This window comes from Xiphophorus hellerii, chromosome 5 (assembly GCF_003331165.1).
Source record: "Xiphophorus hellerii strain 12219 chromosome 5, Xiphophorus_hellerii-4.1, whole genome shotgun sequence".
NCBI classification, from domain to species: Eukaryota; Metazoa; Chordata; class Actinopteri; order Cyprinodontiformes; family Poeciliidae; genus Xiphophorus; species Xiphophorus hellerii.
This window is the reverse complement of record NC_045676.1, coordinates 15,913,304-15,939,139: the sequence shown is the minus strand read 5'-3', so window position 1 is coordinate 15,939,139 and position 25,836 is coordinate 15,913,304. Positions and strand designations below refer to the sequence as shown.

Sequence of the window (25,836 nt, the reverse complement as noted above, 5' to 3'; positions counted from 1 at the left end):
TCTCGTCTGATTTTGCAAAAAAAAAAAAAAAAACAACAAAAAAAACATGCTTTTTGAGTGAGCTTTGTGTGCAATCATAACACAGGAAGGTGACTAATATAGGAGTGGTGCGGTAATTAAAACTTTATTCAACAATAAGTAAAAATAAAGATATATTATCTCCAAAAGTAGAAAGTGTAGACAGATTTAACAATAGCATTTTTCAAATGAATCTGCAACTGGACATGTCAGAAAGCATGCAGTGGATTATCAACAGCTTAATGGAGAAGACCACATACACAGAGGCGTGAAGGGAGATCCAGTGAAACTCTTGCATGTTATCTGATGACTAACACCAGTGGACACAAAAGCCTGGATAAGATCGGATAAGAGCTGTCACATAATGTGGAAAATGTCCTCTTTAGCCCCAGATTGTTGATGTTGATGCTAAACAGGGTAATTAGATTATGTCTCTGTGTGTTTAAAACACAGGATAAAAGATATGTTTCACAGTAACACCATCTATCAATGCATGGAGAGCTCCCCCGGTTTCCTCTGCAGGACTTGGCTTCCCACACATACTTAACATTTTTAGCTACATTTGTCAATAAAGAGCCTACTTCAAAATAATTTTATTTCAAAGGTTTATGAGTATCAAATTTTAATTTAATTTTTATACATCGGAAAGAACCGGCTGATTGAATTATTATGTATGCAGCAGAAAACTATCATTATTTATAGTCACACTATATTGTCGCAGGAATCATGTTTCATGTGAAACGTAACTAATCATTAGAAAACACTGAAACTTTGTGCTCCAGACATGACAGAGTCGATTAGTGGGATAAATAACCTCGCCTCCACAATTTATGTATCACGTCTAGTTAAAGAAATATAACAAGGTGAATTCTGGCTTGATAATAAGATCCTGCTTAGGATCTCAAACAATCTTGGACTGGTTCAGGCTGCATGGGACTCAGGAGGAGATGTCTTTAACTGAAGACTACAGACCATGAGTACAAGATGCACCTAACAATTACAATAACGTGATTAAACTGTAAGAAACAAAATGCATTTATTATCCATTAGGATTTAGCACCAACCTCTGAAATGAGTTGAGTGCTGCAGATTTCTTCTCTGCACTTTTAGAGTTAACAAACTTTGTCAACGTTGTGATTTTGCTACTTGCAGTTATGCCTGTAGCCATCCAAGAATAAAAGTGCTTTTAAAATTGTTTCCATACAACTAAATGTAATTTGCCTGTTAGCTTCAAACCTTTTACATTCTGTCACATTGCAGCCTCAAACTTTAATGTATTTCATTTGGATTTTATGGCACAGACCAACACAAAGTAGTGCATAACTGTGGAGAAGACAAAAAAACGTTATTGACATAAAAGTAAAAAATTGATTTTCAATCTTAAATAAAATCCAGTACAGTTGTTCTGTGAAGGCCTCAGAGATTTGTTAGAGAGCCTTAAAGAACAAAAAGCATCATGAAAACCAAGGAACACATCAGACGAGTCATTGAGAAAGTTGTGAAGAAGTTTAAAGAAGAATTGGTAATTAAGTGATATCCTGGTTTTGAACATCTTGAAGATAGTGCATGATTAGGTGGAGGTCCACCTAAAACATGGGTCAGCAACCTTTACAATCCAAGATAATAATCTTTAAAAAAGATTAAAACTTGGAGCCATTAAGGATCTGTGGATAGATTTAAAAATCAGTTTATATGTTTTCTTATTTAATCTGAATTTGAACTACCTACATGGAGAAGTGTGAATCCGTTGGAGACTTTCCCCCAAATACTTGCAGCTGCAATGGCAATAAGGTACATTTGAGCTTCTGGTTGTAATGCAACAAAATTTGCAAACGGCTAAACGGGTAGAAATACTTTTGCAACACACCGTAGATTGAAATGTGTCTGTTCATTTATCTGCGTTATTTCCTAAAAGTGGTTTATTTGAACAGAGACAAGGAAAACAGACATATTGCACTGAAGATGTCAAGGCACAGCTGATACAACAAAAGACGCAACATTCAGAATGTAAAGCAGAACAAGGAAAAAAATAAAAGAGATGGAAAAAAGGAAAACATCTATGTACTCTGACGACTATCTGTGTTTTGTTTGACCTTGTCCAATAAACAATAATTTCTATGTGCAGTAAATCAATTAAAAAGACAACATTATTACTACAATTGATCATAACTGCAGTACAATAAGTAACCTATTAGTTCAAAGCCAGTGAAATTTCACTTTTTAAAGTTTTGCAGTGCAAAAGGTTGCAACCAAAGCTGTTTTCTTGAATCAGATTCTGAACAATAAAACAATAAATCACTAGGAGGGAAAATCGGAAATATTTCTGCTAAAATGACTAAGCTCCCACAATGAATCTGCTATCATTTAGTATTTGACAGCATAAACATTACACACACACACACACACACCCACACAGGTTTACTGCTTCAGTGAACTCATGGAACAAATAACCTGAACAAAGGTTACCAAGAACAGATAAAAGCAAATAAAGGAAAACATAAATGACACAATGTGTAGGAAAAGACCATACACTGTGATGAGCATAAAAGATATGTATCTATAGATATATTTATCTAGAAGTAGAACAACATAGATTTTTATATGTTCTTGGAAATGTTGAGAATGAACACATTACACAGATGTAAAACACCCACATGTGCATTGGGACTCATTTGAAAATAATTTTTGGTGAATGCATATTGTCCTGGTCAGTTAGTAGATTTCCAGAAAACTGTTTTCAAATGCATAAACAACAGACTGTATTGTTGTGCGAGCAAGAGAAGAAAAAAAAAAAAGACAAAAACAAAACAAACAAAAACCATTCAACTTCCCAGATCAGTTATGGTTACAAACTGCTATTTAATAAATTGATTCCTTACAATTAGATAGAATCCCTTATAATGCTAAGATGACTCAAGAGTCCAGCATTTTCATGCTCATGCTGCACATACAGCTAGTATGTTTTATAAAGGCCACATGCAGGTTTCACAACATCACTGTTCTGAACAGGAATACCAGTGTGTTGAGCCGTAGAGTTAGTAATGATGTCAGATGTGTCCGGTACATTATGAAAATACCTACAAATATAGATTTGTTTGGATTTCTTTAAGGAGGAAGACAAGATAAAATACAGAAAAATGTATTAGAAGAACCAGCATGACAAACGAAAAGTTGTAGTGAATAGCCTGAGGGCTGCCCCTGCTACTGAACTCCAGATTCTTAAGCTAATATGACTTTATGAATCACCACAAACTGAAGGCAGTCATGCAAAATTACACTTTAATGAACCAAAAGTGTTTTTCATTATTATTTCTATAAAGATAAAGACCAAACCAGAACCTTCTCTGGTAAATTTTTACAGCAGTGGAGGCCGTCTGCTTTGGGGCAGCCAACAGTCATTCATTAACATATAAATGTTGCAAAAGATCAGATAAATGATAACAAATCAGTAACTTACAATGAGTGACTGCTGCAGCATATGTTATCTGGTGACAGTAAAAAAATCCCCAGTGTGCATAAAGTTAGTGAGCTGCCCAGATTCTGACAAAAAAAAAAAAAAGAATTGCCCGCTGTTATGTTGACAGTTGTGTTGCTGAGTTAAACCAGGATTTATTCTACAGAAAAAATATGACAATTGTATAAAATATGTTTAATACACAGATCCGTCCCTCTTCGCAAAATATTTGTACAGATTTCAGCATCATCTGGTTGATAATCTGTAACTTTACCTCTAGATATCGATCCACTTCTGATCATGTTAGTCTGTTGACAAATAAATGAACAGTCTTTAATTTAACTGCAATTTTATTTTAATGTGGAGACAGAATATTAGCCAAAACCTTTATATAGATTTTATTAATGATTGCCACATCACTGGGTGAAATAAGTATTTGATCCAAAAAAGGATGCAAGGTAGAATTCTGGGTTGTAGGGTCATTTGACAGAAATCCATCAGTTAATCAATAACAGTTATCAATAATCCCAATTTAAATGTTTTGTGTGTATCAAGGACACCTGACTGTAGAATCAGATTGTTCCATATCAACCTGTCCTTGACCAGGAGCAGGACAAGCAGCTCTCCAAGGACATCAGGAAGACAGTAGATCTGCCTAAGGCAGGAATGAGCTTCGAGACCATCATCAAGAAGCATTTAGTTGCATAGACTTAGAAATGATGACATGACAGAGTGGAGGGTGTCTTTATAAAGAAATCCATTCTTTTATGGAATCCTTGCTAGATTGCAGGGGGTGGCAGTCAATGTTTGTGAGGCACACTGGACAGGTCACCGGTCGATCATCAGAAAACAGAAACAGGACAAACAACCATGCACACACACCTAAGAGCAATGGGGGGGAGACCAATTAACTTGCCATGCTTTTCACTGGACTTTGGATGGAAGCCAAATTACCCAGAGAGCGTGCAATGAGATGCATGCAAACTCCATGCAATCCCCAGCCTCTTGCTGCAAGACAACAGTGCTAATAATGGCACTGCGGTGCTGCCCACAAAACATGACTCAAAACATACAGCAATGGTAACAAAGGAGTGGCTAAAGAAGAATTACATTCGGGTTATAGAGTAAAATCTGGTGGGAGCTGAATCTTTGACTTGCTGAGAAAAAGCCAAGATCCCAAGAAAATTAAGAGTTTTTTTTCATGGCCAAACGGGTCAAAGTCCCTTGAGATGAGTGGGGACTTTGAGACCAACTAAAAAATATGCCTTAGTGCTACAACTGCCAACAACCTTTTGTCCACCCAGTGTTTAATTCTAATTTATTGAAGGAACAATCATTTACTTCCCTTAGCAGAAACACAACTAGTTAGTAACTACGTATTTCGGGTTGACATGCTGTCCTTCTACACTAGAATCAAACTACCAAATAAATTAGAGACTGGTCATTTGTTTGCAAATGAGCAAACTAACAAGATCAGCAGGGGATCAAATATTTCCCCCATTGTCTAGATGATACCAAAGTTTTTAAACCCCTAACAAATTTAGTACTCTTAATTTTACCAACATATTGAATTTGAAAGAGAATATTTAGTTAGAGATCAGACTGATGCCAGGAAGCCTTTAATCCTCCAAGACTTGGAGTTCAACACCAGGAATAAATTGTCAAAATACTAGTGGGAACATAAAAAATAATGTATCTGTAATAAAAGGTAAATTATTATTTTGTTTTTTCAAATTGATATTCCTCTTGTTGCTGTATTATTGTTCATATTTCCTAACAAACATCTTTATTAAAAATATCATTAAATCTAAATATGCCAGGGGTATGAAAACATTTGGCCTTCCCTGTTGTTTGAGCTTCGTCCCGCCTTTAGCACTTTAGCAGAGCTCCTCCACCAATAAGACTAAATGACATAAAGCTGCCATGATGTGTCATAAAAATAACTAAAAACTAAACAACGCTTTGTGCAAACTGAAAACAGATTTCATTTTCTTAACAACACCACGGGACAGTGGAAGATACACGCGATAGTTGATAATCTGTCAAACAACACACTACAGCATTTAGAAGAAGGTTGTATTTATGTGACAAGCTTGCATAAATAAATTCCACCCAGTCTGGAGACGTCGGGGGCATCTGAACATTTTTCCATTCTGTAAACTCTTTGGCATCCAGTCGTACTGTCCGTCCATGTAAACAAAACTTACCAAGTCAACACTCATAAAAAACCTCGTTCATCCAGTCCTTTGGCTGTCACTGGCTTCCATTTTGCAGTGGGTTTATTGCTATTATGGCCTGTGCAGAAAGAAAGATGAGATCTCTGTTGTTAAAAATGTATTTTATGAAAGTTCTCTGGGCATATGCTGATCAGAATAACAGAAAACTATCTTATGTAGCTATTTCGCTCTGTTTGAATAGTTTTTCTAAGTCTTACTTGTTTCAGGTCGGGCTTTTGGCACGTCATGTGAGTGTGCGTCACTGGGGAGTGTGTGGCTGTTATCTCTGCGCTCACTCTCAGCAGCTGTCCTTGGCACTGTGGCAGAGAGGACCAGAGGCCTCTGGTTGTGGTACTTGAGGCGGTACGTTTCCGTCATGCAGTTGTCCACGTTAAAGTACGTCGTCAGGGAAACCTCTGGAGCTTGTGCCGCCTCCTCCGCTCTGCTCCCCGTCAGTCTCTCCTCGCTCTCGCATGACGACTGAGTGCTCCTCTCTGGGTCCGAGCCCGACTTTGAGCTCGCGTCAGAAAAGGTTCGGAGGCCCGAAATGTCAGGCCTCCTTTTGGGGCTGATGTAGGACGAGGGAGAGAGGCGAGGGCTCGATGGAAAGGGCTCCTGAAGCATTCGGGGGCGAAACGCAGCGTGGCTCGCTTCGCCGTGGAGCGAAGAAGCCTGCGGGTTGGGTTGAAGGTGAGGCGACCCAGTTGCACCGAGCTGAGTTTCTGCTGTCGCGCTGCTAGGCGGGTGGTACGGCAGGTCAATGTGAGGGCACGGGGAGTCAGAGGTGACAGCCTCACTATTACTGGATAAGTAAGTGCTTTCTCTGTCCTCGGATTCTGAGAGAACAAGATCGTCTGAGCTGTTCCACTCAGAGCTGCTGGTCTTTGTGATGTGTCTCGGGGTTGTGTTGTCCCCGCCGTGCCCTCTGTAGGTAGTCGGCTCCTGGTGCTCACTCTGCCGACTCTCTGAACCGGTCGAGCTCTTCTCTGAACCCTTTGCTTTCCTAGAGGTGTTAGATGTGTGTTTTGATCTCTGTCTACAAGAAAGAAAAAGCAGGTAAATACATTTTAATACAGACATGTAGATGTGTCTGTAATTCACCAGTAATTGCATATTTTGTCATCTTAAAACTAAACACATGTATATATTTGGATTGTTGTATGATTTTAAATAACAGGCCATCACAAAGTTTTTCATTACTGTGAAGTGAAAGAAAAATTTACTTCAATTAAATTAGTTTTTAACAAATAAAAATCTATTTGTATTCCACCACTGTACAGTGATTACCGTTGCTGCGGGTAAAGCGGCGAGTACTTTGCAATTATTCTGCGTATTTACAGACTGAAACCTGCCCATTATTCTTGGCAAAATATTTCAAGCTTACCCATTGTTTAACTCAATGATATTAAAAAGCTTTCTTCAGCCTGTAATTATTGTTTTATTCAGTTCTTCCTCTATTTAACATGAATACTTCTGTGATTCCCTTAAAATGATCCAGAGCAGTTTTAATTAGTCTGTGCTTTTCAGCATAACAAATCTCCTCCTAATCATCTCACCACAACATATTTTTTGGAATTTCTGTTAAACAAGAGTTCTAAGGCTTTTTACAGTAACATAAACTGAAATATTTGCTTTTGTCTGTCCATTTTCTGATCAACATAAATTTGAATCGTTTTAATAGCCTTCTGGTTGCATGTCAGTTTAAAAAGGTCACAGTGAGATGATATTCTATAATTATAACACAATATTTTATGGGAAATATTAAGGTTATGATGATTCTTAGCTGTTCTTTCCATTTAATCTTAAAGTCGTTTTTTTTCTGAAGGTTTTTCAGTGTGTTGACACAACTGCAGTAACATTTATTTATTTTATGGCTTTTTTAACCATCATTAAAGGCACTGATGACATGAACAATGAGTGCTGTAAATAAAGGCTTGTGAAGACCTAATGGAAGAGTCCACAGTTGAATTTAACTGTACCTGCACGAGTGAAAGCCAGTCATCATTTAGAAATAAACGATAATTACCAACACATTTTTTAAAATAAAAACCTATCAGTTTAAGAACACTACCTTGAACTTGGACTGCGTTTTAGTTGAGAAAGTAAAACTTGATCGTGGTTCCCCTGAGGTTTAGTTGGATGTTTACCTAAAAAAGGGAGAAAAATTAAAAAGAAAGGAATGAAAATGTACCAAAAAAACATATTTGTGATTAAAATTCTCTTTCAGAGGGGTTTGTTCCATCAGAGGTACATTCTGTTCATAACCACAAGGACATGAATGAAAATGAGGATTAGTGACTGGAATGAATCTAATTTTTCCTCTGAATTTTGATCTAAAATATGCAAAATTCTGAGAATAAACTCAGAGCTCCCCTAAGATATAAGTGTGACCTTTGGTCTAACATATCAAAAATATTACAGTTTAAACATTTGAGCTTGATCTGCTTACATAACTGTAAGATAGGCGCGCACAAAGTAAATGCTGTATTCTTTATGTCCACTAGGTGGCAGCAGGGCATTCTAAGACACAATGTTCCGACTTGTCAACAGCAAGAGATGCCCTGATGCTGACTTACTGCCTTTTAAAAGCACATTTACTTAAACATATATTTGTTTTCAACTTAACCCTTTAGAGGATGATTCAAATACTGGGCATTGCTTTTGCAAGGGACCATAGCCTCTTGATTCATTTAGATAGAGCAGGACAGTACGTGCAACAGAATGCTATTTATGACAATGTCGGCGACCATGTCCAGCTGCGCTATCTGAGCTTTGTGGGATTATCATCAGATTAATGCCAGTGCCGGGCAGACAGAGGCCGGAGGTTAAATAACAAGTTCAGGCACAGAAATCAACCCAGATGTTCAGCGATCTTCTGTTACACAAACACAGTCAGGATTGAATGTAAATCGCACTAAAACTTTCAAGTCTTAAAAAATAGGAGTGAAAATAAGGCTGTCTAAACATCACAGAAAGCAAATCTTACTTGTACATATCAGACTAAATGAACGAACGTGTTTGTTTCTCTGCTTTAAATCTTTTCCACAAGGTTCTGCAGATGAGTTACAGATGAGAAAAGGAACTCATCTTTTCCTGCCAAACATTTGCTGCTCTGCTCTATTTTAAATCAGGAGGTCTGTTTTACATCTTAAGTTGGTGGCATATTTTATTAGTTGGCTTCCTTTTTCACCAATTTACTTCTAGCTCAACTTGATGTCTCTTAAATCTGACTAGACACCAGAAGAAAGCTGTTTGGCTTCTGTGAACGGATGAAAAAAAGAACGAAAACCTGCCACAGAAGAAAAGCATTAAACAAGCAAATGAAAGAGTAATAAATGGAGCCATTGAAGTAGGATGTAAATGTATTAATAGTGTAAATGCATATTTTCAGAATAAAACATGTAGAATAAACTCCTTAAAAAAGTTTGGAAAAGTTACGTAAGACAATAATGTTGCTCTCTAATAATACCAACTAGTGTTGGAATTGTGCTGCTGGAAAACCTGATTAGTCACTTGTACTATGAGGAACTTTGAGATGCAATCAGGTAGGTTGACATACAGTACTTAATAGTCATCAGAGGGGTAGAAAATGGAAGGAGGTCATGGCAAAGTGATCAGTACCGATCAAGACCTGCTTTATTCTGATGCTTTTGTTGTGGTTTTCCTTACTGTGTTTAAAATCAGCTGGGACTTTTACTCAGCTCCAAACCCTTTCGAAGCAAAATAAACCTTCAGGCTTACCGTTGTGGGAAAGAGATGATGTCATACTTGACTTTGCATTGGCTTCCCTTTGATGCAGCTGACTGAAAAAATAAGAGGACATAAGAAAACTGAGAGTTGTCAATGATTATTGAGCACTGTTCTTTCATCACTGTGTGTGTGAATGAGCACCTTTTTGGTTACACAGTGGACATTTTATATTGGCTTTAGCATATTAGAATAGGTTTTAGCGTGCTTAGTACATTACTGGAACAACAGTCTGCATGTTTTTTCTCCAGAGGATGCAGATTCTAACTTTAACTCTAAATATAAACATTGCACCTACTCATATATTTGGTTCAAAAGGACATCATTTTGTTCTTACATCATATGCTTGTTAATTGAGTTTTGTCTAAGAGCTATTGTGTAATTTGTCAGAAAATTTGAAGTGGTTCATGTAACAAATGCTGCAGTGAGGGACCAAGGAGAACCTCCCAGGAATCCTGCACTCGAGTTCTTGTTAAACATGAAATGTACAGGCCAGAAAGAACTTTCTTCTTGTTCTTACCACCTCATAAGCATGAAGGCATTTTTTTTTCTTTCTTGTTGAGTGTGTATATGTCTTATTACTGCTTATTTTTTTACTACATTTAGTATTGCTTTCGAAGTCAAATCAATGCCTGTACTTTTCTGTGAAACTAAATCCGCCCCAGAATGACAATTTTCTCTCTTACCTTTGTAAAAGGATCTCAGGTGTTAACCTCTGATCTGGTCTGAGCCCAAACCCATCAACCCCAGGTGAGTCTGGATTGGTAGAGCCGCTGCTGAGTCGATCGCTGCTCTCATAGCCCGACTCTGTCCTCTGAATGGTCCAGGTGTCGCTGCGCAGCAGAGTCTTGGGAACGGCCTTGAGTCGGCTTCCTCTCTGCTGGCCCGCTCTGCTCTCTGACTCCACGGAGCTGTGACTCTCTGTCTCGTGCCGCTGCTCGTCCTCATAAATTGTCATTAAGCACTTCTGTTTCCGGTCCTCTCTAGTTCTTGTGTGTTCGCGCTCTCTGCTTGCTTCTGTGCGCGCTCTCTCCTGGGAAGAAGGCTTGCTGCACCGCGGGCTGTCCTGCTGCTGCTGCTGCCGTCGCTGCTCCAGTTCATTCAGCACCGTGTCTACATTCAGCACCTCCCTGATGGGTCTCCAAGTTGACTTTGACCTATTTTGGCTCCCGCTGCCTCCTTTTTCCCAGTGTTTGTGGCTGCCCCCCTGCTCATTGCGTCCTGGGGAAACGCTGGTCTTTCTGATGTGTCCCCCACCCTGTGCACTGCATGACTGTCCATGGGGCTCCTGAGATCCTCTGCTTTGATTTGATGACTTCTCAGAGCGCAGAGAGTTCTTTATTTTCTCTACAGGAGGCCGGGGCCCATTCTCTGGGGGAGATGAAGATCTTGTATGCGTCATGTCTGAAGATGGTTGACAAAGGTCATTAATAGCCTGACCGTTGCTCTGACATTCAGACTGTCCTATCCTCATAGCTTGTTTAATGTTGCTATCCATGGAGCCTACCTTTGTGTTGTGAAGGCTCGATTCTCCGATGTCCCCTGTCCTTTTTTGATGTTTCAACTGGTCTTTGCAGATTTTCCATGAAGGGATCCTGAAATTTGTTAGGGCTGCCAAAAGGATGTTTCACTGAAGAAGAAAAACAATAAGAACATAAGTTTAAGTTGTACAAACAATATATTGCATTTAAAGTAAATCTGAACAACATTTGAAAATCTTGCATTGACAATAATTTTGGTAAATATTGGCACAATGATATCAGTTGTGAAATATGATTTTCTTCTTCTGTCTTTTCTCATCTGTGCTTCTGACACTCTGTGACCTTTGCAAAATGTTAATTGTGTCCAGTGTGAGTATCTGATGTTGTAAGACTCCAGCTCCATTTTACATTAACATGTAAAATGCAAGTGGAGTATATTAGCCAATAATTACGATGATATCAGTTTGTTAATATTGCACACACTGATATTGTGATGGCAATACATTTGTGATATATGGTCCAGCCCTAAATTTTGATTTCATTTATTTTACTAATAAATCTTTTTACTTCTGAGACACTATGTTAACTGGCTGCCAAGAAAAGCACAGGCTGTTTAAATTTAACTGGATTTGAGCCACAATTGTATTTTGACTGAAGTATTTTCCACAATTAATCACCATCAGATTTTCTGCATGGTGTAAATAAATAGAGAACTTCATGCCAGCAACACTCATAAAAATTGGGGACAGAGCAAAGAAAGGAGAAAGGTTTATATCAGATGCAGGTGCAAAATATGCAATCAGAAATATTTGAGTTACAATTAATTATAGCATGGCACTTAAGCTGTCAAAAACAGAAACTGGTATGCCACCATGATAAATATTTCCACCTGAAACTATGGTCACTAAGCAAAATATTGAATATTAATCAAGTTAGAAGTCCGATAAAGTATAAATGACCTGCATGAGTTGTTTATGGTTGGACTCACGATTGTTCAATAAAAAGACCAATGCGCTATTTTTTTCTATTTGTCACTCTTGTACTGGATTTGAACCTCAGCAGCAGCCATTTTCAGCCTCACACTTTCTTCTTGTGTTGCTCTGTGAGCGCTGGATGTTCTCAACCAATATAACATTTCAACTTCTTCTTTTTCACAACCTTCTATCTGCAGTGTTTGGTCTTCTTGATGATGAACCTCTGAGGTTCACAGAACATTTATGTTTTTACTGAAAATAATTTAAAACAATATGACACAGCAAAGCAGCAACCTCAAATAGAGCTAAAACGACAAGCTTTATTCTAGACATGAATTTATTGTGTGCTGATATGACATCCTGGACATTGTTTTGACAGCAGTAGCATCATGACTTCTGCTTAAGTTAGTGCTGTGTGTTAGCTTTTAGCTCATGAAGGACAGAACTGCGTTGACATTTTTAACTGGTTTTGCCATTTTTTCCTTCTGTTGTTAACGTCTTTTAATCAATTTGGGAATTAGAAGCTCCTCCTCTTGATGTTTCAAACATTTGGGTAGTTTGACACATCTGCTATCAAACTACAAAAATGGCTGAACAGGATGGAGTGGAGCGCTCGGCAACCTGAAGGGTGTCGAGATGTGAAATGGCTCATTTGAGTTTAAAGCGACAGCGACAAAATTGAGTTTGCCCTCAGATGCACCTCAGAAAAGGGGTAAAAGAAGGCATGTGGAGCAACAACAAGAAATTCAGACTTAAACTTAAAAATGCAGGATTTGAAAGGATTTTTCCGCTTTTAGGTTCACATACTTTTGCCGGTCAGATGTAATGTGTTAACTTTTGTCTTTAATAAACTGATTCATCACAGTTTCTAAAAGATCAACTTTAGAAGTTGTCAAAAGTGGTGAAGTCTTATGAAAAAAAAAAAAAAACATAAAAAACCCCACAAAATAAGGAACATGATTACGTAGTTTCAACATAAATTTTAAACTCAATTAATTTTATGACGGTTAAGTCTTATGAAAGTGTGCCACTCCTGTGAGAGAATTTGTCAGTCATGACAAATATACAAGTAGCTCAAACAGACGTTCAGTTTTATAGATCACCATCCCATCTCCCATCCCTTCCATCCTTCTGCAAATAGGAAACAAAACAAAGTCTTAGAAAAGAACAGATGCTGCATCATTAACTTTGATAAAACACACCTCCGCTGCCTCGGCTGCCAAGCCCGCGGTGTGTTTCCTCCGCCTGGCAAGCAGGTCACGAAGGGAAGCAGCGACAACATGAACTGCGAGCATCTGCCTTCAGATGAGCGTGTTACATCTAACAGCTGCTGTCTTTCACTTTCACATCTCACCTCCTCCTAATTAAATCATTTTCTCTGACGCCGTTTACAGCTGCATCTATTTTTACTCAGCTAATATTGCAACTTTCAAAAGGCCCTTGATCAGAGTGTCAAAAAAAAACACATCACAGGATGATAATTTGAGAACAGATGAGCGAAATTGTACCTAAAGCTTCTGTCAAAGATGTAATAAAAGGAAAAAAGGAAAACTACGTGTGTTACTGTTACATGTTAAAGCACTGATGGAAATTCCCATCTTATTATGTAGCCTGATGCTGATATTTAGGAAGCTCCTTAGAAAAGTCCTTTTGGACTCAGATCTACTTTTGTATGCCTAACAACTGCCAAGTAATTAACTAATGCACAAATGCATCATGGTTCCTTACTTACTGCAGAGCCCCAATTATGCAAGAACTCCAGTATGAGCCAGTCAGACCAATTTCCTCATTTGTAATGATGGACAAAAGAGCAAATTAAAGAAACAAATAAATGTAAACTTTAGCAGAATGTGATCAATTTAAGAAAAGAATTGTGATTAACAGCATACAGAGAGCTAGACAATGTTTTTATTTCCTGTGAAAAACCCACAATCACTTACTGACTCACCCTGACTGTTACAAAAGTAAGAATCCTTCCCCATGCCAAAATATCCGGGCAACACATAAAAGCAAAGCAATCCAAGCGAGAACACCCCCCACCACCTCCTAAAAAATAACCAAGCTGATAAATAATGGAGGCAAATGTTTGAAACATCAAGGGGAGGAGTAAGAGCAGCGACGCGTTTGGCCACAGGAACGGGGATTAGGGGCTAGGCGTGGGTGGTAATCTGCGTGCAACAGAGACATCATCCTCATGCAAGGTCTGGGCCATCAGATATGGATAGAAAGTCTTTCTCTGGGAGCTTTATGCCACAATCCCAACCATTACTGTAGCAGAATCACTTCTGTATTTGATGCAGAATCAGTTCAAAGGAATATTTCCTCAGTGGCACTTAAATGTTTGTTTTTGGTCAGTATTTAAAAAGAACAAAACAAAGAGAAATTCACCTCTAGCAACTCCTTGTTCTCATTAATGATGTCTGGAAAGATCAGTGTACAGAAAGACACTCTGCACAGAGAGCTTCATTTCATCAATTTTAGTGGTAGCTTATGTGTCAACATTAAATTGTGGAAGATTAGAATATGTTGAAAAGCAGCCAAAGCGGGGAGATCATAAGACTGGACATGAGGGACATTCTAGGCAAAGCAGTGCTATGCTCTTGCACACCTTTTATGGTTACTGACTTTAATGACTGCAGTAGTATTAGTACATCATTATCATAGTAAGTTGAAAACAAAATTACTATTAAAACTTGTGACTGGGCGTTAAAAAATGTTGTTTCTTTTTTCATTAAATGCATCATCTCTGATGTGTTATGACAGACATGAGCAGAAGGCTGTGAAAGAAAGACAGGAATATTTAAACTGTCAAAGATCACCAAGGATACTTTAACTCTGAATTATACAGCTGCACAATACATGCACAGGGGAAACTACATGTGTATCCCATCTCAAGCTCATACTGCCTGCCTGCTATTAGAAATAAGTAAATGTTTAGCTGGATATTTGTGCTCTTCCGAACGTTAGCTAATTTTAATAACAAAGTAAATAAATGAATACATAATAAATAGAAATTATCATATAAAAATGATATTAGACTAATTTAATCCATTTGCATTCATGGTTTTATTTACAGCAAATCCTTCCTTTTTGTTATGCTACTTTTTAACTATTGTAATATTAAGAAACAATGGTAATTAGAATGTCGTATCAAGTTGATGTGTTTTTGGGATGATGGTTGAATTTACTCTAAAACTGATGAGTCGCTTTCAATCATCATTATAAATCCTTCTAAAACTGAAGATACCAAAAATAAGGAATGTGACTCTCGTTAAATTTTTGAGTTTCTATTGACTTCACTGGATTAAAATCTATCATAATTTGCTAATATACACAAAAAGTGTCAGGTCAAATCAGTGATGATAAATACATAAATACCATTCAGCTACGGAAAGAACAAAAAGCACATGTTTTAAGTGTCTTTGTCAGTCATGCTAACAAATGGAAGACTTTCTTACTGGTCACATCTCCATTTACTTGGGCTTTGTAATGAGGGCACATAGTGGTTTGTCTTGGTGCATCTTCATTAGAAACTGGACTCCCCTCAGGATTGGTGTAAAATAAAAGAAGAGGTTGGAAATGTCCCCTGACACATTTTGAAGCAACATCCTTCCATTTGGATCCAATCTAGTAAACAAGAAAAAAAAAAAACTTAGAAAAGGGAATGTATGTAAGGGACTGTCATAAAAAAAAAGATTGAAAAGGTCTAATGGCAGACATCCTAACCTCCTTTACAGTGGCATCGTCAAAAAACATCCATTTTGAAGATTTGGTGTGATAGGCGAAAGCTGAGTAATGTTTGCTGGAGAAACAGATCATCCCCACCAGATGTAGCTCGCTGCGTTTGGCGTTTTCATCAGTGACTCGGTTGAAAAGCTGAAAGACGGTATATTTGATCACTCTCAGCCAGATGTTAAATCCACTGAGTTTTCAAGTTTATGTTTGTTTGTATGTAAAATTACACATATGGGTCTCTCATCCGAAAAATTGTTACCTTCTCACATACCAGGATCAATGATGTTTTGTGGAACTAACATTCATATCTTGAATTCAAGCTTGTTATATTTTGTTTACAAGCACTTCATAGTGGGAGTTGGTTTTTCAGCTCTTACCCCGCACAAGTTTAAACGTGGACCAAGAGACCTGATAACATCGTCCGTGAGATCAGACTGCTCTGCGTCCCACACAAATCCAATAGTGACGATCTCCGGACAGTTCATGAGGACACGACGGATTTTGATGCTCTGACCACAGTCACTCTGCAAAACATTGGACAACAAAGACATCCACAGTAACATTAATGTATCGACAGGGGGAAAAAATCAGCTTCCACTACAGAAACACTGGATTCACAAATAGGAAGTGTTGTTTTATTTCAAATACTGTTGAAAGCACATATTTACATACACGTTTTGAAAAGAGTCAAGGAAACAGTTAGCTTTAGTTTTTTGTGCCAGATTGTCTGTTAGACTCATCCAACAACTTCAAAGACGATATGTTTCTGCGGTTTTCAGATACAACTGACAGGCTCAACAACTGTAACACAATATAGAAACAGGAACTTTCTACTTCTGGAACTATTGCAGATGACTTCACAGGATCTCACTTTAAAACATATGAACTAACCCTAACTCAAACAACCGCTTTGTCATCCGGATGTCCACTTTGATTAAGTAGTAGTCAAAAACAAAAACACAGCAGTCTATTTACTGTGAGTTTCTAAGCTGCATGCATACTTGAATCATCAAACAATCGATCCACTGCTGACAAAAGCAGCAGTGTCGCTATTTCCTGCAGGCCAGTTATAAGTTATGCTGCACTGTTTAGCCTCCACCTCCAAACACACCATATTCCATGCATCCTCACTCCGACAGCTCAGGACGTTGGCTTCCCCCTCAGTTGGTCATGCAGTTTCTGATCACAAGTTATCTGATATTTAAAGGTAATCTCCCAGATGAAACCCACAAATAAAAAATGAAGGACATTATTGAAACAGTGTGTAATTCATAGATTTACAACTTAATGTCTGCTCCATGGGCTGCACAGTGGTGCAGTTGGTAACACTGTTGCCTTGCAGCAAGAAGGTTCTGGGTTTGATTCCCGGCCTGGTGTCTTTCTGCATGGAGTTTGCATGTTCTCCCTTTGCATGCGTGGGTTCTCTCTCCGGATATTCCGGCTTCCTCCCACAGTCCAAAAACATGACTGTTAGGTTAATTGGTCTCTCTAAATTCTCCCTAGGTGTGTGTGCATGGTTGTTTGCCCTGTCTGTCTCTGTGTTGCCCTGCGACAAACTGGCGACCTGTCCAGGGTGAACCCCGCCTCTCACCCGGAACGTTAGCTGGAGATGGGCACCAACACCTCCTGACTCCACTAGTGACAAGGGTGTACAAAATGGATGGATGGATGTCTGCTCCATTGACGTGAGATCAAATATATATTTGAAAACTAAATTTCTGCCTTTTCTATCACAGAGGATAGAAAAGGCAGAAAAGAATAGGCAAACCCATTTCATTAGAAGCGTTCTGCACCTGAAGAAGATTCAGGAAGATTCATGGGAACAGAGCAGTAAGGTCCACTAAGCTAATACAAGCTGAAAGGGAAGCAAAGGGAGGAAATTCAGATGAGAGAAAAAAACAAGGATAAGCCTTAACACTATTTCTATCCTCATTCTAGTTTTGCACTGTGTCCTTTCAGTCCTTGAGTTTCACTAAGGTGGAAAACACTGACAGTACTCTGCACCACTGGAAGAATCATTTCTGTGTTTGCCTTATGTTACCACGAACATGTGAAACGGATAATCTAACTATTAATATTTAGCTTTCATTAATGTTTTAATTCAGCTGAATGTCTGACTCAACATCTAAAAATACAAACATACGGAGCGATCTCACATTAAATCATGCAGTCATAATCAATAAGTTAGAATCTCAGGTCTGAGGAGACTAATTAGTCAGATTAAAAGTACGTTTTCAAAATAACCTTTCAGCAAGTCTTAAATATACTTTTCATTAAGCCCAGATTTCTCCATAAAATGTTTTTTTTTTTTTTATTGGTCTGATGTAACATTCTAATTTTAAATGCAGTGTCTTCATTAGCTGCAAGCAAAAAAGAAAGAAGAAATTAATGCGTTTCATTTTGAGAATCGAGTTACTGAAATAAAAATTTATTTTAATAAGATCATAAAATACTTTTCATCAAACAAACCAGCCTCATCTGAACATATTCTAATTTAATAAATATGACTGTAAACATATTTTCTTAAAAAGGCAAAAAAGAAAAAAAAATAAGCATAACATACAGGGCAGCTTCGGAGGTCACCGGTGCTGTTTGCCGCCTGCAGCAGTTCCCCAAACATGTCTGACCTGAGACGCTCGTTCTTCCCCAGTGTCCGGTCAACCTGTTGACTGAGCACAGAGACAGACGGCATGTCTGTAGATTATAGTCTGTTGGCGGTTAATTCACAGAAACATCTCAGAAACATTTATGCTATCTCACTTATTTCTATAATCTTTATCATTTATAGATGGGGTGTAAAAACTGTTGGAAAATGTTAAAATAAACTCACATTCTATAAATAAACATGCTAAAGTATATTGCAATCACACGTATAGAAAGAAAAAATATATAGTTTTCTTAAACAACAAAATGTCATTTTTCACTCTCCATAGGTATGTGTATTCTTCCCGTTTTATTTGCCATAACAGTGCTCTCAGTAGGCATGAGCAGGGTTTCATGAATCAAGTTATGTATATTTTTTTAAAATGTAATGGCTTGAAAATTACAGTAGTTTTATTTTATACTGTTATGACAGATGATAGTGATCTTGGTGGGATACCAAAGAAAATGTCATAGTAGCCGGAGTTTAAGTTGTAAAGTAACACAGTTCTGTTGAGCACTGCTGGTTAGTTGGCTGTAATAAGGAGCCTACTGCTTTTCCCTGACAAGCTTGGAAGTAATATAGTAATAATATACGTACATATTAATTAGACATTATTAAACATTTGATTAAATTTTTTGTGTCAAAAAGTAACAACAACCCAGTAGAGTTTCACGATTTAAAAATGTAATCTCTTAATCAAACTTTCTTTGCTTTCAAATGGTTAAAGCATGAAAATGTATGAATATATTTTACTGTACTCACCATAAAGCCGTAGTCGATACATAATGAACAAACTCTGTGAAAGGGTGTGGATCTGAAGATGCACCACAACAGCGGCACACAAACTGTGAAACAAAGCATGTCACTATTTTAATGTGTACATGTACAGATTACATAAAAGATTTGGAGACTAATTTTACATTTAGTAACAATATCCATATTTTCGTATGTTTTTCTACACAGTGTTTGGTTCACTCAAAACAGAATTTAGTACAATATAGGAGTTCATGTTGTTGCTGACTTTACTTACCTGTTCGTAAAGCATCATAGCAAATTTTTGATGGGTGATGCAGGATTTGGATGAGCACGCATCGGTTGGTGTGTCTGAAACTATGTGCAAATGAATTCGCTCCAGGATGTTCTCCTGTTTGTGCAAAATAGGAGTAGATTAAAAACATACCAGTCAAATTTCAGCAACACAAGTCCAATACGCTATGTTAAAAATAAAACTAAACAATTATTGTTGTCTTTTGTACCAACGTTTAGATATAAAGTGAAATACCAAAGAGAATTTTAGTATTTTATAATGAACAAAAGCCAAAATGACACCATACAAAGCACTCAGCAGCGTCGTCCATCAGCCCGAGTTGGAAGCGCTGCTCGTTCTTAAAGGTTTCAGCGAGGGCGTTTCGCAGGCTGTCAGAGGGCAGGACTCGCTCTCTGCTCTGCTGGAACTGGTTGAATATACTCTGAAAGAGTTTTTTTGTGAGAAATATTTATGCATCTGAGATAAATAAAAAATAATACATGTAAAATCCTTAGGTAACTAAACGTTATTCTGTCTCGATTTTTAAATAACCTTACCTTTAATGCACAGAAAATACAGCCATCACCGAGACAAAAGTGGCCAGAAAGCTGCCGCAAGCTCCTCCTGAAGATGTCCAGCTGCCAAAGCACCTGCGAAGGTTCAAAATTAGATCAATGGTGGGAAATAAAAAATATTTCATTCAAAAATCTGAAAGCACTGCTACAATACAGATTAGTCACACAATTTTCTGACTGGAAGACAGGTTTGTTAATTGATTGTTTCTAGAAATTGCAAGGGAATTGTTTGGAATGGTCTCTCTGAAGTCCTGACCACAACTCCACTGAACATTTGTGGGACCTAATTGACCAACACACCCACACTGGCGGATAAAGAAATACGATGCCATCCCACAGCAGTGTCTGACCACGCTAGTAATCAAACTTTTCATATGTTCTATTCTTTGTCCATTTGGATTTAAATTCCTGACATCAGTGTTTTTTCCTTTCCACCTGGTTTGTATTTTTTTTTATTCTTAATTCAGCTCCTTGAAAAATCTTAATAAGTCTGTTGTTTTGAACCCAAACTCTTGCAGGCATTACAAACTGTGACTTCAGTGATTTCTGAACTGCTATTCATAGGTTCATTTGATAGAGTTAACTATATTTGTCTCTAGCTGACTGCTTGGCAACGCCGGCTGATGAAGCTGAAGCTGAGCTGATTCTAGACACTGGCCAATCGATTGGTGTGTCTCAGCTTTTGTGTAGCGAACAAAGCCTGCAAGTTAAGCCAAACCCACACAACTCTAACACAAAACACAGCAGCTCACTCAGCTGCTAGCAATTTTTAGGCCAATTACCTCTGAATTGCTGGTGTGTGCGGAATTCAGCAGCAAGTCAGGCTCATCGTTAAAACAATATTGAAAAAAATCAAATAGTGCTAAACTCACTCCATGTGGGAGTTAAAAAAAAAATCATGAATGCTGATTCTCACCTGAACAGCGCTGTTGAGGAAGCAGCTGTTCTGGCCGGGCTCGTTCAGCAGACCTTTAGTTAGCGCGAGGGACACCATGCTCCCAGGTTGGTAGGACTTCTTCAGGCCTCCTCCGGTTTTTTTGAACTTCTTCACCCATGCCATGGAGTTAGAACCTGCAGCTGAAGAAAAACTCTGTTTGCATCCTGTTTGTAGTGAGGTACAAAGAAACACTTTTGTACTGTATCCAATAGTGTTTTCATCCTGGAAGGATGACACCCACTGATTGTGCACGCATTCTGTAAAGCAAGGGCTTTCATTGCTGTGACATGAACAGACAATTGATTCGTGACATGACAGGGGCCTTAGACGATTAATCCGGTTCATCTTCAACACAGTTCATTATGTCAGTAACATGAATCACCAGTCTGGCGGTCTGTGAGAGGAATCCCTGCCACCAACCTTCTCCAGAGTTGGCAGGAGACTTGCTGCAGCCGGACATGCTGGAACATGGGAGCTGGTCCTTGGGTGTGGCCACTGACTCCATCCATTTCACCCCCATGCACCTCCACAGCGGTTCGTGGAAAGCATGTCCAGGATCAGCCACAGGGCAGCCTAAGACACGTGCTACTGGGCATTGAACAGCAGCTGGAGGAGGAGAGGAAGAGCTGGGCTGCATTTAAACAAATTTTAAACTCTAAGACAGCAGTACATTCGGGAAGAAAATGCATACTAATGCTCACAAATTTAGGTTTACATACATCATGCACTAATAATTTCTTATCTTCATTCACAGACAATGCATGGATCTTGCTCAAAACTCTGCTTTCAAACTTTAAAGAAATCAAGTTTGCTCACAAATAGACGCTGGTTCCTTTTTAGCAACATCTGTTTGTGCTCACATTCAATGACATGTTCAACATTTGTCTGCTACTGTTTGAATCATGCAGCTTGCTCTTAAACTTCCTCTTTTAGGGTAAAAGCTGCATTATGATATCTGAACACCCTAAAGCATATTATTTTATCCCTGTATTCTTTGAGGATGATGCTTTTGATCGTGAAATTACATCCGAGGATGTAAAGTTTGGCCTAAATTGGAAAATGTATGCTCTTCTTTGTTTTTATATGATTTTTTTTTTTTTTTAAGTATTATATTTTTTCAAATCTTGCATTGCTTTGCTTGAGAGATTGTTTAAGGGTAAGAATGTTGTTTCACACAGGAATGTCATTGGTGACGCCCCGAGACCACGTAATTTAGATTTACCCTAAATTAACATGCTAAGAGCGTTATACAGCATTTTGCATGATATTAACTGCTTGTAAGACTTTAAATTAACCTCAAATGGATGGTCCATTATTATTTAGAAGTTGATGTTGCCATGCTACTAGTTGTGGAGCTGAACAGAACAGTGGGAATTTCAAGTGGGAAAGTCTGAGTCAACTCCCAACCTCAAAATCCAACATGGCCGCACTGCATATAAAATGCAATTTAATTGTTCTCCTAATGATCTGTATTTCACTCAATCTTTCATATTCACAGTACTGTTTAACCAGCTTTAGTTAAAGGTGTGGCCAACATTTGGACATTTGCAGATAAATACACTATTAGTAGCTCACATTGCTAACAGTCACAAGCTTGGTCAGTATGCATAATCAATTAGTAAATCCCTCTGCATTTCGAACTTCGGATTGGAACACAGTTAAGTTGGGTTTGATGTCATTCCTTAATTGAAATTGTGACTTCAGAAACAAAATACAACACAATTTAAGTAGCCATTTGCACACATTTCTTTTTGATTGCTTCATTTCATACTAGACATTTTTGAAATATATTTTTCTCAGCTTCTCTTAAGAATTTTTTATAAAGGAAAGATCAATGTGCTTGGGCAACATATCTTACTGTCTATCAAACTTCATTGTTTCTACATCGCTTTGTGTTTATCTTACAAATATTTGATACAAAATAATCTCTGATATCCAGAAAACCACTAGAGGCAGCCTCTAGTGGTACTTGTACCACACAAAAAACAGCTGGGATATTTCTTAACCCAAATTCCTGGCTTATGCTGTTTGGGACTGTGTTGGATTAGGAGAAAAAGCTACAAGAAGGCACATCGTTAATCACAGACCTCCATTGTGAAAAATGCAACAACTTGATTCAACAGAGTCAAATAATAAACACCAAGATGACAAAATAATGTTGTATAATAATCTTGAAGTCTGTATTATTCTTAGGACATTAGTTCACAGTGAAGAACAAGGTTGTTCATATAAAATTACATTAGCCTTTAACCTGCAACAGTAAACTTCAGTTGTGTACACACTAAATACCAGATTTTAGTAAACAAGATATAATAATGAATATTTTCCTAACTTTTCCCATCTAAAATGTTACTTTTTTCCTACATGTTCCAAATATTAAAGAAACTAATATGTTAATAGGAAAAGCATCAACTAAAAAAAGGAGGTAATAATCTAACTGTGACATCCTTAAGCTAATTCATATTTGAACCACTTTCATATTTTTTTATTTATTTTGGACTCCATATCTGCAGTCAATGTGGGTCTAGTAAAGAGGAAAAATAATTCAAATGCTCTATATATTTTCTGAGATGCTAATTTATGTGGTTTTATGAGTTTCGTTTTTTTAATTTTAATAGTCAATACATTTTTTATTTTTTTTTTTGGAGGGGGGGTTCTATCTTGGGGTATTTTTCTAATCCTTTTAAATAAAGAAATAAGCCAAAAATAAAATAATTTTATTTAACTTTTTTAGTAATGCATGTTAATGGATTTTTTTTCCATCTCACTCTCAGTATTATAAATAAAAATCATTGACTTTAACACATTGGGGTGGTTAAAATAACTATACGAGACTTATAATCTGTGTTGAATCGATACTTACTTTACTCAGGACTAGGTTGGTTTTAACTCAACAGTTTTTATAGTGCATGGTTAGAATAAATGGCTGGGTTAATAATAGAAAGTTACTTGACAAACTTCAAATTACGTAAGTATGATCAAATATAAATATGTAGCTCAACAAAGCAGCACAAAATCAGATTAAGCAATGCTGAATCTAATTTAATCAAAGCTGTTTTATTATTATCTTTTGTGTACCAATGTCCACCAGAAAGTCAAATGGTTTAGTATTACTTTACGTGTTAAGCACCTACCATGTGACGCTTTTAAAGGCCTATAATGTTTCCGATAATCGAGCATCTTTGCTTTCTGGTTCAAGCAGGGGGCATGCATACTTTATTGAACGAGATTTAATGATCGGATCCTCTAATTCTCTGCTTTTTAAGCTCATAAAAGCTTCAACCAGCGCGCTGCCACTGTATGATTCTTACTCCTAGTGTTAGAACAGCCCTTAGATACTGTCCAGCTCCTGCTCAGCTACACCGCCAGAAATAAATATGCCGCAACTTGCATTTCTGCCTCCAGTAAGGCAACCAAACGCCACTGCGCTCACCTCCAACAGCGGCGGTCGGGTCTCTTCCACTGAAGTCTGCAGGGCGCTCCAGCTGTCAACGCGCCAAATCCCGCGACTTTTTCCCGGAATGCTGACAACAAACCCGGGCAGAAATCACTGCAGATGTGGGATCCGGGGTGCATGTAGCGGTACTATCCGTGCAGCGTTCTCAACTCCTCCTTCCCCAGCCTCGGTGTGGTACCGACCGTGTAGGAAACGAAATGTCTCTCTCTCCTTTTTTTTTTTTCTTCTGAAAATGCTGTACCGATGCTTGGCCTGTGCCAGAATGTCCAACGCGGATTAGTGATGTTTTGAAATTTTGAGAGGTCAAACTCCGCCCCTAGTGTAGCCTCAAGTGCACTGCCGCTCCATTGCAATCCTCAGTCCCTGCATGGAAAACTGAGTGCCGGAGGAAGGTCAGACTTCCAACTTGTCATGATGGTGATGAAAGAAGACATCACATGACCGCACTGGTTTCATAATCATGCAGCACTGTGGGGACTAACCCCTTCCTGTTTGGTGGAGATGCTCTCAGTGAAACGTCAAATCAACATTCAAATTTTAAGGGAAAAACTGAAGTGGATAACAGGTATAAACAAATGAGAGCAATAAACTTGCTTTTTTTTAAAATGTATATCATAAGATACATAAAGTGCAAAAGACACTGATCTGTTCTCACAATTTTCTATTGAGCTTTTGAAATTTGTAAATGTGCACTGTCAATATCTGAGGGACTCTGATGCTGCAGTAAGCAAGAGGGTATTGCAAAAAAAAAAAAAAAAGAAAGAAAAAATGGGGCAGATGGAGAGCCTGGCAGGGAAAGCCTGCAGAGCTTCGCAGGTTATAAGTGGAGACAGGAGGACTAAAAGAAGCTGATGCAAGCTGCAGTCAGCAATAGTCCCGCTGAACTGTGTGTCTTATTCAAACAGATTTTGTTGCTTCTCCCTAAAATACAAGGATACAAAAAGGTGAAAAGTGATGACCAGATAAACACAGTAGCTTGTAAAAGTAACAAAACCCTGGGAGCTTCATCTGTGGATTTTATTGTGGTTTTATGTGAAAGTTTTGTATAATTCTGAAGCACCAGGAAAACTAGATGTGATTTTCTTTGGTTTCTTTTTGGTTTTCTTTACGACTAACATAGTTTTGCAAAACAACTTTTCTTTTCAAATATGATCGATTTACTTGAATAACTTCTTGAAAAAGAAAAATCTGCTTCTAGAATTAACTTTATTACACTATACTTTTTACCCTTACTTGGGTAAAGTTATTATGAAGTATTTCTTTACGTAATTGAATAAAATTTCCTTCCCTTAACAATGATGTTTTCACCAAAAACACACCTGTAGCTTATGCTGAAGTGAGACAACTTATTTATACACCAACTTAATTTTTCTGTTATTTGCTATCTGGTGAGCCTGCTGTGCCGTTTGAGATCAAGTGAAAATATAATAAACAGTAGATATAATAATTAGAAGTACCTTGTCCTGTTCTAACATCTATACCCCACCTACTGTATTTGTTTTATGACTTCTACGCAGAGAAAATTTTGAAGTGTTTCTTCTGCCCGAATTTGATAATTGTTGTAGTCTTTA

At 37.9% G+C, this 25,836-nt stretch overlaps 1 protein-coding gene across 1 annotated transcript; it reads right to left on the bottom strand.

Annotated features, from left to right (window-relative positions):
* Positions 1–108: 108 nt before the first annotated feature.
* On the bottom strand, positions 109–24,746 carry usp53b (ubiquitin specific peptidase 53b). Its single transcript, XM_032563518.1, has 17 exons — positions 24,242–24,746; positions 21,229–21,414; positions 20,788–20,948; positions 19,854–19,946; positions 19,604–19,738; positions 19,300–19,413; positions 19,032–19,114; positions 18,189–18,294; positions 16,003–16,149; positions 15,617–15,766; positions 15,349–15,517; positions 10,943–11,065; positions 10,122–10,839; positions 9,430–9,491; positions 7,760–7,835; positions 5,907–6,724; positions 109–5,767 (listed from the first exon to the last, which is right to left on the bottom strand). Exons 2-17 carry the CDS (start codon positions 21,326–21,328, stop codon positions 5,691–5,693), a joined length of 3,132 nt encoding a protein of 1,043 aa, XP_032419409.1. The 5' UTR covers positions 21,329–21,414; positions 24,242–24,746; the 3' UTR covers positions 109–5,690.
* Between the last annotated feature and the right edge of the window lie 1,090 nt (positions 24,747–25,836).

Bases quoted from the DNA above. Each gene is read 5' to 3' on its own strand.
- usp53b (XM_032563518.1), bottom strand. From the start codon at position 21,328: ATGGGGGTGAAATGGATGGAGTCAGTGGCCACACCCAAGGACCAGCTC. The intron at 11,066-15,348 runs GTAAGAAAGTCT...TTTCTTCTTCAG, and splicing joins AGTAAATGGAGATGTGACCA to TGAAACATCCTTTTGGCAGC. The intron at 5,768-5,906 runs GTAAGACTTAGA...CTTTCTGCACAG, and splicing joins AAAAGCCCGACCTGAAACAA to GCCATAATAGCAATAAACCC.